At 32.7% G+C, this 17,620-nt stretch overlaps 1 protein-coding gene across 2 annotated transcripts in view; it reads right to left on the reverse strand.

The window, feature by feature from the left end:
• LOC144961152 (structural maintenance of chromosomes protein 6-like) overlaps window positions 1-17,620 on the reverse strand; it is a 48,000-nt gene that overhangs the window by 9,470 nt on the left and 20,910 nt on the right. For both annotated transcript variants that reach the window (XM_078894448.1, XM_078894454.1), the window contains exons 7-21: window positions 17,292-17,393; window positions 16,582-16,719; window positions 16,084-16,164; window positions 15,219-15,365; window positions 14,076-14,164; window positions 12,184-12,348; window positions 10,647-10,819; window positions 9,509-9,687; window positions 9,263-9,289; window positions 8,606-8,689; window positions 7,032-7,118; window positions 5,601-5,768; window positions 4,837-4,995; window positions 3,313-3,463; window positions 665-795 (exon numbers count right to left, since the gene is read on the reverse strand). In XM_078894448.1, coding sequence (XP_078750574.1) covers window positions 665-795; window positions 3,313-3,463; window positions 4,837-4,995; window positions 5,601-5,768; window positions 7,032-7,118; window positions 8,606-8,689; window positions 9,263-9,289; window positions 9,509-9,687; window positions 10,647-10,819; window positions 12,184-12,348; window positions 14,076-14,164; window positions 15,219-15,365; window positions 16,084-16,164; window positions 16,582-16,719; window positions 17,292-17,393 — 1,881 coding nt within the window. The remainder of the gene's footprint in view (window positions 1-664; window positions 796-3,312; window positions 3,464-4,836; window positions 4,996-5,600; window positions 5,769-7,031; window positions 7,119-8,605; window positions 8,690-9,262; window positions 9,290-9,508; window positions 9,688-10,646; window positions 10,820-12,183; window positions 12,349-14,075; window positions 14,165-15,218; window positions 15,366-16,083; window positions 16,165-16,581; window positions 16,720-17,291; window positions 17,394-17,620) is intronic.

The raw sequence follows: 17,620 nt of genomic DNA on the forward strand, positions 1-17,620 counted from the left end.
TGACAAAATTGATAATTTTTCATGGAATGTAAGCACCAATGTTTTAAGTCAATATGTTAACATAAAGTTCACAATAATGATGAAAAGAATTGTGTGATGACGACAATTAAGAAATATCAGTTAACAGGACTTAAAACAAGGTTTCGTAAAATGCTCGTTATCTGTAGAAAAGAGTGAATACTAATTTATGCCCATTTACACAATGGCTAGTTTGCCTGCTCTACAAACCACTGCGGATCAACCAAAGAAAGGAAACTTAAAACTTTGCATTTTCTTTTTTTTTAAACACAACACAAAATTTCCATCCATATAAATCATTAAATTTTATTCTTTTGAGAGTAAAATAAAAAAGCTTTTATATTCCATATCAATTTCCTTCAGATAAACGACTTGTATTGGATTTGAATACCCACGCTCTGTTATCACTTTAAAATAAAACAAGCAGCATTAAATTCCCCAAATAAACAAAAATCTGAAATTCAGAAATATTTGAGGTTTTAGATTTTAATAGTATTAATGTCATGATCCAAAAACCCCTGCCAATAACTGACAGTATTTGAACTGAAACACTCTGCGGTAATTTAATATATAGACAGTATATTAGTCTAAATATTTCAAGTTGTAATAATCTTAATATGTCAAAAATAAAAGACACATTCCATACTTCTTTGGTAAGATCTTGAATGCGGCTCTCTTGTTTCTTCATCTTTCCAACATAATGCTTTATTTCATTCTTTGCCTTTTCAAGATTATTCTGTGCTTGAATGATTTCTTCTCGAAGAGGAAGCTCACTGTCTGTTTAAAAAAACAAAATCATAATTTAAAAACTAATAGGGTTTAAAAGATATTAATCAATATACTTCATTTTTGTAATTATGATCATTGTAATGAGCATTACAATCAGATGAACTTAACAATTTTTAAAAAGCTATATTAAAGCTTTTACGGATGAGAAGGGCCAGTCACAAAAAAGAAGGAAATTTTTCAGCGCAAAGATCAAGACCCATCCATGTGAGCATAAGCTATAAATTTGAATTTCATTAAAATTTACTGAGATGCGATCCAAAATGTGTCTCGCAGCAATTTCTGACACCACTCAGTAGAATTTCAAAAGTTGAAAGTGTAATTACAACATATGGTGGTTGTAGTAGTGGTGGTGGTGGTGGTAGAGATGATGATGTGGTGGTGGTTGTAGTAGTAGTGTTGGTAGGGATGATGAATCTCAGAAGTTTAAAGTGTAATTTCAACACATGGTTGTAGTAGTGGTGGTGGTAAGGATGATGATGTGTGGGTGGTTGTAGAAGTAGTGGTGGTAGGAATGATGATGTGTAGGTGATTGTAGTAGTAGTGGTGGAAGTGATGGTGCGGATGATATGGTGGCGGTTGTAGTGTAGTAGTAGTGGTGGTAGAGATGATATGGTGGTGGTGGTTGTAGTAGTAGTGATGATAGGGATGATGTGGTGGTGGTTGTAGTAGTAGTGGTGGTAGGGACGATAAAGTAGTGGTGGTTAAGTAGTGGTGGTAAGGACGATGATGTGGTGGTGGTTCTAGTAGTAGTGGTGGTAGAGATAATGATGTGGTGGAGGCTGTAGTTGTATTTGTGGTAGGGATGATGATGTGCTGGTGGTTGTAGTAGTAGTGATGGTAGGGAGGATGTGGTGGTGGTTGTAGTAGCAGTGTTAGGGATGATGATGTGGTGGTGGTTGTACAGTAGTATTGGTTAGGATGGTGATGTGGTATTGGTTGTAAAAGTAGTGATGGTAGGGTGATGATGTGGTGGTGGTTGTAGTGGCAGTGATGATGATGTGGTGGTGGTTGTAGTAGGAATGGTGTTGTGGTGGTTGTGGTAGTTGTTGTAGGGATGATGATGTGGTGGTGGTTGTAGTAATTGTGGTGGTAGGGATGATGATGTGGTGGTGGTGGTGGTAGGAATGATGATGTGGTGGTGGTTTTTAGTAGTGATGGTATTGATGATGATGTACTGGTGGTTGCAGTAGTGGTAGTAAGGATGATGATGTGGTGTTGGTTGTAGTAGTAGTGGTCTTAGGAATGGTGGTATTAAGGTGGTTGTAGTAGTAGCAATAGTAATAGTAGTGGTAGGGGTGATGATGTGGTAAGGATGATGATGAGGTGATTGTTGTAATATTATTATTATTATCATCATCATCATCATCATCATCATCATCATCATCATCATCATCATCATTATTATTATTATTATTATTATTATTATTATTATTATTATTATTATTATATTATTATTATTATTATATTATTATTATTATTATTATTATTATTATTATTATTATTATTATTATTATTATTATTATTATATAGCGCCAATATCCACAAATAGTGCTTTACAATAGTTTTTTAAGTATCACACATGTTCATTCATTCGGCTGCAAAATCACTACAACAGTCACACACATCTTGTTCGAAATTCACATAGAATCACGATAAGCAGAATGAAAAAGATCGGTTTTTAAATGACGTTTGAAGACTGGTAGACTTTAACCTTGTCAGGTTTTCGGTGGTAAAGAATTCCATACGATTGGAGCTGAAAATGCAAAACCACGCTCAGCAAACTTTGTTCTTGGGATGTTTTCTCCATTAGCGAAGAACTAGTGGTGGTGGTAAGGATGTTGATGTGTGGGTGGTTGTAGAAGTAGTGGTGGTAGGAATGATGATGTGTAGGTAATTGTAGTAGTAGTGGTGGTGGTAGGGATGATGATGTGGTGGTGGTTGTAGAAGTAAGAATGATGATGTAGTGGTTGTTGTAGTGGTGGTAGTGGGTAGGGATGATGAGGTGGTGGTAGTTGTAGTAGTGGTGGTAGTAGAAATGATGATGTGTGGTGGTTATAATAGGGTTGTTGGTGTGGTGGTTGTGGTGAGTGTTTTTCATCCACTACAAGAAATTGAAAAAGGAGGAATTGTGATGGGGATGGGCAGAGATAAACCACCATTTAGACGGAAGATTCTCAGCCCTGAAGCTATCACGTTTTTCTAGATCATAAAGGACACAAAAATTATTCTATGGTGGATCCAAAAACATATTTATATATCTGATAAGAAAATTATTTGTAGATTCAACCATTTTTTATGTAAACAACTTCAATGGGATAAACTAAACAAGTTATGATAAGAGAACTATATAGATTGTCATCAACAGTAAGTTCAAAAGAAAAGGCGCTACAAAGAACCTCTCAGTACATTGCAACCAATGGTTTTATTATCGCTATTAGCAACAGAGAGTGACAGTTTTAAAAAAAAGCTTAATATATAAATGTATAAATATATATATATATTTACCTGATCTTTCTCGTATTTCTTTCTCAAGCTTAGTATATTCTTTTTTTTCCTTATCTAAAACAACTTCTGCAGCTACCTTTCTTTCACGGACCTCCTCAATTTTATCATTCAGCTCTCTTATCTTCTGCCGGTAGAGTTCCACTTCCCCTTCCTGGATTGAAAGCAAACAAATAAATAAAATGAAATAAACAATGCAGCATCAAAGCAAGAAATTATGGATAAATCAATGGTTTATGTAAATAAGATACTTTGAGCTTCTTTCACAATACAAAAGGATTCAATCACATTATCACCTATGAATATTTACACAAAATGTTACATAAGGAAGAATCCAAACGAGCATGAATGATGATAATGGCAGATTTATAAAACAACAGCATCGAATGAATTCCTTTTTTTTTTTTGGTCATATTTTGCCCTAAAAAATAGAATATTATATAATATCTACATGTCCAATTTTTTAAAGTTTTGCTTGTACCTGCTGTCTATTTAATTTCATGTTATATTACAAATGTTGGTGGTGAATGGGGATATGAGTGGGAGTGGGGTGGACAACGAGTAATCACAGTTGGAATTTTATGTTGTTTCAGTCTGCCTCCTCGAGACTTGTTCTTATTATCATTGTGATGAAAGTGTTCACCAATGTGAATAGTACTTGCAAAATAAACGTTTGTAAAAAAATGGCGGTGTAGAAATACCTTTGATAATTAATGATTTCTATCACAAAAAATTCCAAGTTGTTAAAATGTCCTTTGTTCAGAGCTTATAAAAATCATATGCATGTAAGCACTGAACATTAAAAAATATGTCAATATAAAAATGTAAAATGTAGGAATATCACAAAAGCATGGGTAAACAGAGGAGCACAGGACGAGACGTCTTGCCTGTCAGGCAGTGAACACTTTAGATTCCAAGAGCACCCTATCAATGTACTTAGTTTGAGATCACCTAAATGTCCCATCCTGAAACAAGCACAGATCGCCAAAAGAGGAATACACTCAAATGTTTACAAATCATATATATGTAAAACAAAAATAATATAGTATACAACAGAGAGATGATTTACAAAGGAAAAAATTTAATCTCCCAAAACTCCAACTATATATTTGACTTTTTCCCACCCAGCCAGGACCAGGACAACAAAAAAAAGTACTCTCATTCCAAGACAAAGACAGAAAGCATGTTGGCAAACAGATATAGGGGGATAGAAGACACAATAAGTGCCTCCCTGCCAGTTGAATCCTCTCATTATACTCAGGTGTAAAATAAGTAGTACCTGGCTATTAACAATGTTTTCACAGTTTGTAAAAAAAAATTGTGATATCGCCAAATAGACGTCATGTCTCATCCTTCATGTTAAGTGTTGCTGTTGTCTGGGGACCTCTAGTAAAGCGCTTTGAGCATGTTTAGTGGATATTGCCCTATATAAATGCCCAAGTTTTAAAAAATGTTTTTAATGGAATGTCTTGTTCAAACCAAGCTATAATCATGAGTGAATGATTATAAAAGAGTCATGTAACTGACCAGTGTTGTAACATCAACAGGAGTGGGATCTTCCACATTTTGCAGCTCTTGAATGTCAAATTGAAATCTCTTTATATTGTCACCAATTCTATGTAGACTTGTTTGGCATTTTTTCTCTTCTTGTTGGTTCTTTATTATATCCTGGTTCAATTTTTCTTTCTACAAATTATAAAATAGAGGGAGTGGGGAGGGGAGGACCAATATGAACACACACACCAGCATATCATACAAATTAATAGAGTATCAAGTGTACATATTAAATTGTTATTAACCTATGTTTCTTAGGGATGAAAGGATTTTACAATTCAAGCCTAAGCCTTCATTACACAGAACTACCATAGGCACCAAACAAACCAATAATTATTAAGTGTCTTTGCATCAGATCCAAATTTCAAGAGAAAAAAAAATGGCACCAATCTACAATACAATATTTTCAAAGAGATAAATCACTCTTTTAAACGCTGTAATGGATAAAGTGGTAACTTCAATTTAGAACCCGAATCCCAGGTAAGTTAAAAAAAACACAAAGTTTTAACTTTCACCAATCTGTCTTTACAATACAGGAATAAAAATCTGAATCAAGAATTAAAAATAAAATTCGTTCAATTAAAATCTGATTTCAACTAAATAGTGTAAGCGTGTCTTTCATTAATACCATATTGACCTTCTTTTTCTTTTTTAAAAACATTTTTGAGAAAAGAAAAAAAATAGAGGGAAGAGAAATAAAAACAAAACAAAACAAAACAAAACAACAAAAAACAAACCTTTTGTGTGATTTCCCTCATGCCATTCTCTAAATTCGTTAACTCAACTTTCAATGCTTCAACTTGATCCCTGACATTTGCCATGAGGTAACGAGCGGTGTTCTTTTCCTCTGTGTAGTATCGAAAAGTTGGAACACAGAAGGCTTGATCACCCTCAATAGTGAAACACTGAAAGTAAAAATACATTTAAAAGTTTTTTAAAAGTCTTGATTAAATAAACAAAATTTAGGTCAAGAATAATTCTGAAAAATTGTTTCATTTAGAATCCAAGCTAAATGCATAGAAATTGGCAACTATAAATGACTGTCGTGTTATGACTCGAAATCTAAATCTTGGCTAAAATTTGACAAGACTTTGACACCTACACATACACTTGCATATATACAAAACATAAGTAGTACCTTCATTATTTGAGTTTAATCAGTTTCTCTATTCCAAGTAATACAATGATCATTAAATCAAAGGGAACATTGTTTTTATATTTGTTTTTAAGGGTTTTACGGCACTTGCAACACATTAAAGTCATCTCAGCACCAGTAAAAAGGAAGAAAATTAGATTGTAAAAAGTTCTAGAATTACAATTAAAGCACCCAAGAAAAGGTAAGACAAAGAGAAATTGGTTCAAATAGAAAACAAATGTAGATTCCAAAAGCACACTATCAAATTTGAACTTAGTTTGAGATCATCTAGAAATCTTATCTAGACACTAACACAGGTCCCCACTAAGAGGAATACACTTGAAATGTTTACAAATCATATATATAACATGTAAACAAAAATAATACAATGCATAACAGAGATGATTTACAAGACAAAAATATCATCTCTCAAAACTCTCACTATACATTTGACTGTTTCCCTACCAGCTAGGGTATCTGGCCAGGGACAGGATAAAACCAAGTAAGCTCATCCCAAGACAAAGAAGAAAGCATGTTAGAAAACAGATATAGGGGGATATAAGACACCGTTAGCGCCTCCCTGCCCACTATGGAAGGTCAAGAACCCCACCCAAAATAAAAGGGAACAGATAGAATGGTTAATTATACTGCCAAACATCCATAATGAATATGAACATTTATATAACACATTTCCCAGGATACATTATGCTCAGCCCTCCAGTAGGCCATATGGAAGCTAATTTCCATGTTATGTCACTACACACGCATTGTTTCTTAGGCATCCATTTTCACAAGCACTTTATCACTGCTTATACTAGGCATTTGTTTACAACTGTCTTATTCCAAGGCACAATGCAGGGGACAAAGTTTGCGAACAATGCTCACCATCTAACCACTGGCGTTCATTAACATCACTTGCACTTATAATAAGACGAGAAAAAGCACAACTGAGTCACTGACACTAAGACTCGACTTAACTAAATCATGACTCAAATAGCAATTAAACTCAGAGAATAAAGCAAGGATTGTTAACCTCTCTACATTTGTGTGGTGGGTTTTTCATCATCACATGTTGGGCTTCGGTGGAATCCTCAATCAAAAGCACATTTTCAATTCCTCTCTGAGATCAAAAGAGAGAAACATAATTATATCGTAGAAATTAATAATTGGCTCAAGTACTAGAAAAAAATTTTTTAATCAAAGTTGACATGGAGAAGGTAAAAGGATAAAATATCAGGTGAGGATAACAAGTTAGAAGATGAGGAGGAGGAGGTGGAGGATGAGGAGAGTGAGGAGGTTGAAAATGAGGGGAGGAGGTGTGGAAATATCTAAAGGAGGAAGAAGAAGAAGAGATAAAAGAATAAAATGATTTGAAGGAGATATGTTATAAAACTACAAATTACAACAAAAAAAAGACCAAAATAAAAATACGCCCTTCTACTGTGGCGAATAAGGAATATTGATAATCCATAAAACAAATGTCCGATGTCAACAGGAATTACCCATGCTGTCCAAAGAGAGCAAATTGGGGGTTAATAATCTTGCCCAATGAAAAAAACGAAAGTGCCTGTTGCAGGGCTCAAACCCAGGATCTTCAAGGTCATAGTGCAATGCCTTAACCATTCGACCAACCGCCAACCCCCCCCCCCCCCAACCCCCACACACACACAAATCAGAATAACATTTTAAAAGATCTATCATTGTTTTTGCAATCAAAAGCCTTTGAGCTTATGCTCTTCGGTAAAGGTCTTTTTCTAACAGTGCGTTGTCCTGAACAGTGATAAATGTAATAAAATAGACAAATGAAATTTAAAATTTTAAAAAAAGTTAATATTCATTTCAGGAATAAGGGAGAATTGCATAAAGCAAATGTTGCTTCTTGAGGCTAGAAGAAATCAATAACGATAGTCAATGGAATGGAAGCTTCAATTTAATTAACAAAGACAGATAATGAGGGTATTTCAATTTTTAAAAAAATTGTTTTAAAGGGTTTTACGGCGCTTGCGACACATCCAGGTCATATCAGCGCCAGTAAAAAGATGAAAATGGGATATTGTATAATAAGTTCTAGAACTAAATTAAAATACCCTAGAAAAGGTAAGACAAAGGGGAATTGTACAAAGAGGGGAATTGGTGTTGATTCCAAGAGCATACCATCAATGTACTTAGTTTGGGATCACCTAAAAGTCTCATCCAGACATGAGCACAAGATCCCACTAAGAGGAATACACTCAAATGCTTACATTATAAATTCAAAAATATAATAATACATAACAGAGAGAGGATTTACGAGGAAAATTAGATCATCTCCCAAAACAATCACTCTACATTGAAGGGACAAAACCAAGCAATCTCATTCTAAGACAAAGACGGAAGGTAAATTGGAAAACAGCTACAGAGGGATAAAAGACACAGTAAGTGCCTCCCTGCCCACTGTGGGAGGTCAGGAACCCCACCCAGATGTTTCAAGTTTCCCCTTTGTCAACAAAACACAATGAATGAAACACTGAATAAATTGAAACTTCCGTTCCATTTGACTATTTTGTTGTTAATTGCATACAACAATTACTTGTCCTCATCCCATGATAAGTGTGATTGATGGCATACCTGATCAATAAGAGTGTTGATTACCACAGCATCTTTACACTTGATGATATCTAACACACATGGATATTCGGGATGATTCACCCTCTGTAATAGTTACAAATTCAAAAAAAATTGACACTATTTCCATTACTACTACTAATCATTATCAGCATCGTCGTCGTTGCTGTCATCATCATCATTATTACCATAATCATCATCATCAATATTGCAATCAATTTCAAGATTTTAAAAAATATTAAATAATAAAAATAAACATAGAAAACAAGATAGATGATGGTAAAAAAAAGGAAATTGCAGTGATCCAAGTCTTTCATATATTTGAAATCTCAAATCAAGGTACAGATCTCAATTAATATCTGAAACAAATATGTTTATCGTAAAGCAAGCAAAGGGTTTGTGCCTGTTTTCCATTTAGAAGACTGCATAAATTCACCACAGCAAACCAAGAATCAATTCTACTAAGTAGTATAATATATTAAAATCAAGACCGTCTGCTGCTTTTTAAAAATGGCAAATACATATTTAGTGTAGTAGATCCAGCTAGCCCATTATATAATCAAGATTTAAAATCAAAACAAAAATAAATAAATGAGACAAAAAGACAAATAACTCTTAAGTGAAATATATGAATTGGATATCAAAATGAAATAAACTTACATGATATGTAACGTTATGTATACGGTCCTGAAAAATGAAATAGAATAAAACAATTATTCAACAATGTCTGACCATAAGTTGTCGGCTATCAAAAAACTGACATCATGAAAATAAAAACTTTTAAAGGGGTCTCCACAATAAACATAGAACACCAGTTCTCCTATATCAGCCCTTCTATTTACATCAACATGAAAATTATTTAAGTAACATGAGCTGAAATGATTAAATAACAAGTTAAAGACTTACACTGAAGGCACATCGTATGATGGTTGGTCTTCTACTCTTGGGACAATTGGATTTATTGAATATCTCCTCCAGCAGCTTCTCATCATGGTAATCGTGGACAACAAAAGCTGAAATGAGACTCTTCAAACAACATTCTACAGCCAGAGCCCATTTCTGATCTGCCAATGTGAAATTTGCTCCTAGAATTTAAAAAAACAAAACAAAAAACCATAAATGAAGGATGCAAAGCCCCTTACTGTGTCTATACATCATTCTAAGCATTTTGACAAAAAATACAAATCAAAACAAATTTTAAAAATTTCAAATTGATTTTCAAAACCTTACAAAAGACTCAATGTCTTGCATTAAAAAAAAAAACAACCTTCAACCAAATCTTTGATTTTTGCTGCAGAATAATTTTTTCTGTTTTATTGTTTTGTTTTTAAGGGTTTTACGGCACTTGCAACACATTAAGGTCATATCAGCGCCAGTAAAAAGGAAGAAAATGGGATAGTAAAAAGTTCTAGAAATACAATTAAAGCACAAAAGAAAAGGTAAGACAAAGGGGAATTGGTTCAAATAGGGAACAGATGTAGATTCCAAGAGCACACCGTCAAAGTACTTAGTTTGAGATCACCTAAAAGTCTCATCCAGACACAAGCACAGGTCCCAACTAAGAGGAATACACTCAAATGTTTACCAATCATATAATATATGTAAACTAAACATATTACAATGCGTAACAGAGAGATGATTTACAAGAAAAAAAAATTATCATCTCCCAAAACTATAATTATACATTCGACTGTTTCCCTCCCAGCCAAGGAACTCCGGCAAGGATCAGGACAAAACTAAGTAATCTCATTCCAAGACAATGACAGGAAACAATTGGAAACGGGCATGGGGGGATAGAAGACACAGCATGTACCTCCCTGCCCACTATGGGAGGTCAGGATCCCCACCCAGAATTTTTTCGGTATTTATTGTTCTCCAAAACCAATGTGAAATTAAATTTGAGGTAACCACTGAAAATCAGTTCTATTCTATATCACATCTCAAACATGGACCCGTATCATGTTAGAATTTAAATTTTTTTTTTCCTGCCCGACTCCCTATAAAATGATTATTTCCTATAAAACCTCTTTACAAGCAAGTATACCTAGTGGCCCTCTTGGAAGCTTGTGAAACTGTCTCTTCCTTTCATTAATCATTCGGGCTACACCAGGCACCCATTGGCCAAAACGTTGAAGTCTATCATCTTGAGCATCTTGGAGTGTTTGCACAGCATTTCTAACTTCTCTTATCTTGTGCTGTTTACTACGAATCTGAGTTCTGTGTACATGAACAAACAAAATAATTAAATGGGAATTGAAAGGAAAGAAATTTGAAGCACAATGGAGGCACTAGAAAATGGTGGAATGAAAATAAATCTTGCGGAGTTACAAAAAAAATAATAATAATTTAATGGGTGCATTGAATGGAGAGCAACAAAAAAAAAGAACAGAGAGGAGAGACAGAGAGAGAGAGAGAGAGAGAGAGAGAGAGAGAGAGAGAGAGAGAGAGAGAGAGAGAGAGAGAGGGGGGGGGGGAAGAGAGGAGTAAGGCTATGGGTATTAGTAATATGAAATACAATGACAGTGATGAAATAAAATGAAATATTATTCAAGCTATTATAATCGCTCACTTACTAATGCTAAAAACCTGCAACAAATTGCAAAAAAGTGTAATAAAATTAATAAAATAAAAAAAATAAAAACATAAGAGGAAGAAGATAAAAAGAGTGAAAAACAATTTTTCCCTAAACATGGATCTGAACTAGAAGGGGGAACAAATGTTGAAAGAAAAAAAAGGTGTTTAAATTATTGGAAAATTTGATTGAGGAAATGAGGAACTAAGAAATTTAAAACTGAAGCACAAGTTGTCAGCATTCAAACCTTCATGAGCTGAAGTTGATATCATGGTGTTCTCATCATTTTGGTTTAAATACCCTTATAAGCACCTACTATAAAAACCAAATTTATGTTAATTATACAAATCCGATTTCACAATTTTTCAATCAATACCCACCTTGCCCCAGTAGAGAACACACAAAAAAAAAGGTAGGTATAATGATTTAGTGACTAATAAAAATTGGATTTCTTATCTCATTACTTAATTACATATTAACCTTCCTTATCATATATCATAGAAATATCATAAGTTGATTTGTGTATTGACCAAAAAAAAAGAAAAAAAAATTATCTTAAGCCTTAAGCTCCTTCACTTGCAAATTTTTGTTAAGGGTATAAAAAGATCCTGGTCATTGATTCAGTTTGTTTTTTTGTTATCTTTTTAAGTGCTCTATAAACACCCTAAGAACCATTAGTGAAATGTGTATGGACTGGGTTAAAATATAAAATTTGCTCATAATGAATGATAGTGAAAAATGGGTGGCATCATATTACAAAATGAAGATTATTTGATTTTATGTTCAAAAACTTTCAATAAGAAACAAGAGAAATTTTCTACAGAAACAAGTCAACTTGTAGAACAATTGAAAATGTCAAATTTTGATAGCTGAATAAAACAGAAATCCAAAGTAATCTCGCGACATTGCACTCACATGTTGGACAGAGATATTAAGAGAAATAAAGCATTGGTATAATGTATTCTTTAATCTTGTAAGAAAATTTAGAAAATAAGAAAGTTCAACTCACTCAAATCCACCAATATCAGCTTTGTATTTGGCAACAGCACTTCTGTATTGTTCCAGTTCATGTTCTGTGACCCGCTGTTTATTTCTAAACTCTTCCATTTTGTTCTCATAGGCCTCAATCTTGGCCTCACGTTCTCTCCTGTCAGCTTCAAAATCATGGGTGGCTCTGGAATGACAGTCCACAAAAATAATGTGTGAAAAAAAAAAAAAATAAACATAACAATAATAATAATAATAATAATAATAATAATAATAATAATAATAATAATAATAATAATAATAATAATAATCATAACAACAAAAAATAATAATAATAATAATAATAATAATAATAATAATAATAATAATAATGATGATGATGATGACGATGATGATAGTAATAGGAATAATAATAATAAAAATAATAATAATAATAATAATAATAATAATAATAATAATAATAATAATAATAATAATAATAATAATAATAATAATAATAATATATAATAATATTAATATTAATAATAATAATAATAATAATAATAATAATAATAATAATAATAATAATAATAATAATAATAATAATAATAATAATAATAATAATAATAATAAAGAGTACCAATGAATCCAAAAATGTTTATCTATCACAATATAATCATCATCAAAACTTTCAGTGAATGAGAAACAAAAGAGAAGAAAAAGGATAAATTAGAGTCTGATGAGAATGTTGCTGATGAAGGTGGAGAGGGAGACAATGGTGTTAATGACTGATGATGACAATGACAAAATTGACAATGATTATTCTGATAACTGAAAAGAACCTGATGGAATAGTGAATGAAATAACTCACCAATGACTGTGAATCTTTATAGTTCGTGGAAATTACGTTTATACTAGTTAATGAATTCATAAGTTAGTTACAATTTTAAAATGTCAAATATATAAAAATTACAACGCAATCAATCTACAGCTAAAACTGATAATAGAAATTTTGTTTGTTGCTTTAGGTCTCTTCCAACACAATTGAGGTTATATGAGAGACCGCTGAAACAAAAAAACAAGCAATCTAACAAAAATAGTACAAATGTAAATCAAAATCATAACCTAAAGATATCATAAGCTAAATTATAAATAACCAAGAACAAACAGGCAGAGGATTTACAGAAAAAAAAATATCCCCTGTCAAAAATACAATCACAAACCAAAGAAGCAGGATAGGCTAGTAAAGAGAAGAAGAAACGACATCACTATCGGATCGTATACCCATGCGAACATCATAGGTATATGATTCAAGGGTGATGCTCCCATCCAAACACCTTCATTCCAAAACATTAGTCCAGACAATTAATATCTTTATTTTCCTCGGGGTCTTTTCTTTCACATTGTTTGCATATAGAAAATAGCTGAACCCAGCAAAATTAGGCAATAGAGCAGAAAGAAATGATTGAAATGAAGATGAATCAAAATAAAATGTGCTAAAAAAAATAATTTAAAGAAATGAAATAGGAATTTTTTTTTTTACAAAACATGCAATTTCAAGGAATCTAAAAACATATGTATATATAAAACCTAGGCTGTTTCTATGTTGTGACAATCTTTAGCTTGCATAGTTACCCATTTCAATTTTCACAATATTTAAATAACAAATAATCCTTTAGGAAAAATTATCAAAGAAAAGAATGGGAAAATTATGTGTTACTAAAAAATAAAACAACAAAAAAACCCCAATAAAACAGAACACAAAAGTAATAGTACTACAACAAATACATTCTTTGCAGTAGTCTGAATAACTTCCAAATACACATTTTGCTCCAAATTTTTGAACAGAAAAAGAAATAATCGGTGGGGGGGGGGGGGGGGGGGGGGGATAAAGGAAACAAATACTAAACTGAGGCATTATAAAAATAAACTTACGTTGTTTTCAATTCTTCAATTCTTGTCTGACACTGCTGACATTCCTGTTTTGCTGTTTTCAATTCACGGTCGTACAACCTCATTTGATTCTGTTCATATACAAAATATATAAACAAACCAAATAAATATCTTTCCAAAGAATACCTAATCTCAAAATTAGTAAAAAGGAAAATTAAACTTGTATGTTTATCTTCATTTACAAGCATCTAAGAAAAAGACAAAGTAGAAAAAAATTTTAAGCCTAGAGCAATCCATATTATTCTTTCTGATTCGTTTCGCTTCTTTTTAGTGCTTTCAACACTTTAAAGTCATTTCGGCGCCACCAAAAAGAATGAAAATGGGATAGTCAGGAAACTTTAGATTAAGGCACCCGTGAAAGGTATGACAAAGGAGATTCCAAGAGCAATCTATCGATGTGCTTAATTTGAGATGGCCCAAAAGTCTCATCCAGATACAAACACAGGATCTACTGAGAGGAGTGTCTTCAAATGCTATTCAAAACCAAATTTTTTTTTTTATACCAGAAAGATGGTTTGCAAAGAATAAAAGTATCATCTCCTAAAACTAATTACATTTGACGGTTTCCCTCTCAGCCAAGACCAACATAAAACCAAGTAATCTCATTCCAAGACAAAGACAAAAGCAACATGGAAAAGGAAAATAGAAATAGGAGGAATAGTAGTCACAGCAAGAGTGGTCGACAGACCCAAGCCGAGAGCTATCTATCTATCCATATATTATATGTTTGTGAGACATTAATGAGTATGAATATACTTATAAAAAGTCTCAAACCACCATATAGTCCTATCCAAACATAAGCACAGGATCACCAAACCTATGGGAGAAACTCAATTGATGACAGAATACAAATTATAAAGTAGCAATCAAATTAAAATATGATGGAGGGATGATATACAAAGAAAAAAATTGCACCACCAATAAAAGACTGTTTCTCTCTCTCTTTCTCTCCCTCCCCTCCCCCCCCCCCCCCCCCCCCCCCCCCCCCCCCGTCTCTCTCTCTTTCTCCCTCCTCCCTCTCCCCCCTCTCTCTCTCTTGCTCTTTCGCTCTCTCTCTTTTAAAAAAAATGTCTTAATTATTTCAATTGCTTTATCTGTTTCTAAAAGTAACTATTTTCAACATACCATCAGAGGAGAAAGTGTTTCTTTTGCATCTGTCAAAGCTCTTTTTTGAGCATGAAGTTTAGGCTGCAGTTCTTTGACTTCATTCCCACAGTGAATAAGCCTTTCCTCAACTTCTTTATGACTTGCTTCACACTCCTGAAGATGAACCTAGTGAAAAGATATAGGATACAACATATTTGCAAAAGATTGCACATTTGCCTAATTAAAAGGCGATTTAATTGGTTAATATCATATCTAAGAAATCAATTTTCTTGAGTCACATTACCAAAAATAAAAACACTAAAGCCATTTGAATATATAACATGTCACAAACAAAGGTCTATAGACACACACCTTTCTCACAAAGATCTTCCAAGATCAGTTCAAGTCCATAAGATGGAAAAGGCACACTGTGCCCATCACTGCAAATCTTATACATAAAAATGGTATTTACCACACCATACTAATCCTGTCACTCCAATCATTCAATCCTCTCGATGTTATTGTGTTTTTGTAAAACACGTTGAAATGATGTGGGATCTGTGACATCGATATGTCATGTGGCAGTTTGTTCCATTCACATATTGTTAGAGGGAAAAAGCTGGTGGAATTTGTCGATGTGATGAAGCCTGGTTGAGTGTGTTTTTTAAATTGTTTATGTAGATTGGAATGTTTATGGCTGAGTGTTTGCTTTTGACTGTTTTGTAAAATAGATGTATTCAAGCGTTATCTCTATGAGACCAGAGTGTTGGCCATCTTAGTGTGTCAAGAACTGCTATCACACACCCAGGCTCTGTCTTGCGGCAATTTGTGGCAACCGGAAAATCAATCCAAAAAATAAGAAGGTAAAACAATCATTATATACGACAATTCATGACATATTTACCTTGGCTTGATTGACTTTCTCAACAAATTTGGGCAATGCAACCTCTTCTGCTTGCAGTGATTTTTCAATTGGTTTCATACCCTTGCAAATGAAAGAAGGGACAACTCAGGATAAAAGCAGAAACACATGTGCTCGACATAAGATACTTAAATAAAAAGGCAAGCATGAATATTAATTATATATCCAGAAATTTGTTTCTATTACATAACTTTTCAGATTATAAACCAACAAACCAAAGATAAACAGTAAAGAACAGAAATATAGACCTCGTGCCAGTTTGCACTATAAAACTAGAACAAAGTTATTTACATACATCAGGCCAAAATAAAATCTGCAAAAAAAAAAATGATATTTTTTTCTTTTTATAGTACAGAGGATGAAACAAACAAAAAAAAAAAATTTAAAAAGAGAAAAGAAAAACGAATTTAAACTGGAACATCAGAAAGTAAGAGATTGATATTTCCACCTGAGTAAAATCAGATAATTGAGACCACTTACCCTTTCCTTCTCAGCTACAAGAGCCCATGCCATTTCGTTTTTTAAGCTTTTAACTTTGGTTTTCAGATCAGAAATGGCAGTAATGTTCTTAAATTTATGCTCCCAAACCTTCACTTCACTTTTCATCTTTGGGATCGTCTAAAAATTAAAATAACGAAAAAATGTAAAAAATAAATAAATAACTATTACTAGCTAAATAAAAATTGACAAATCATTTGATCAAGAGAATCAAGTTCTCATTAATTAATTTTAATTATCCATTTCAAAAGACATAAATCGAAGTTAAGCCAAAATCCTTTTCAATCAAATTAGATTTCTAAAATCAATAGATGGATAGAGTTTTCATAATTAGAAGATCGTGGAAAAAAGTTGTCTCTATCAAATTTCAAACCCCTCCCCTATTGATCTGAATGAGATCGACTTAAAGCTTCGGCCCTCCACCCTCCTTCCACTTTCCCTCAAAGTAAACATACACACATATAGACACAGACACACACACACACATTTCATGTCAAGGACTTTATATAGTCATTTTGTCCATTGCTTAATTGTATGTGGTACGGTGCATTCCAAAGCAAAATTTGTTTGTTTGACATTCAAGTTTTGGAGAAGAAGGACAAAGTGTAAATAAAGCTTAAATCATCCAAGCAATCAGATGAAACACTTTGCACAAAATACATATTGTCGTGTAAAAAAAAAACCGGGAGTACCTGGTCTTTAGACGAGATAATCTGTCTAGTTTGCTCCTTGATCTTTTTAACTTGATCATACTCTGTATTCATCTGTTCTAATTGTGTTGCTTTCATAAAAAACTGAAATTATCAAATGTTTAAATTTATTAGAACAATTATCATTTTTTACACCAACATTAGAAATTATCCAAATTCAGAATGACACAATATATAAATGATAATAATAATAATAATATAATAATAATAATAATAATAATAATAATAATAATAATAATAATAATAATAATAATAATAATAATAATTAATATAATAATAATAATAATAATAATTTATCTTTATTATTCTCA

Source organism: Berghia stephanieae, chromosome 1, assembly GCF_034508935.2.
Source record: "Berghia stephanieae isolate SIO BIC M18660-M18661 chromosome 1, UCSD_Bste_1.3, whole genome shotgun sequence".
Classification (NCBI taxonomy): Eukaryota; Metazoa; Mollusca; class Gastropoda; order Nudibranchia; family Aeolidiidae; genus Berghia; species Berghia stephanieae.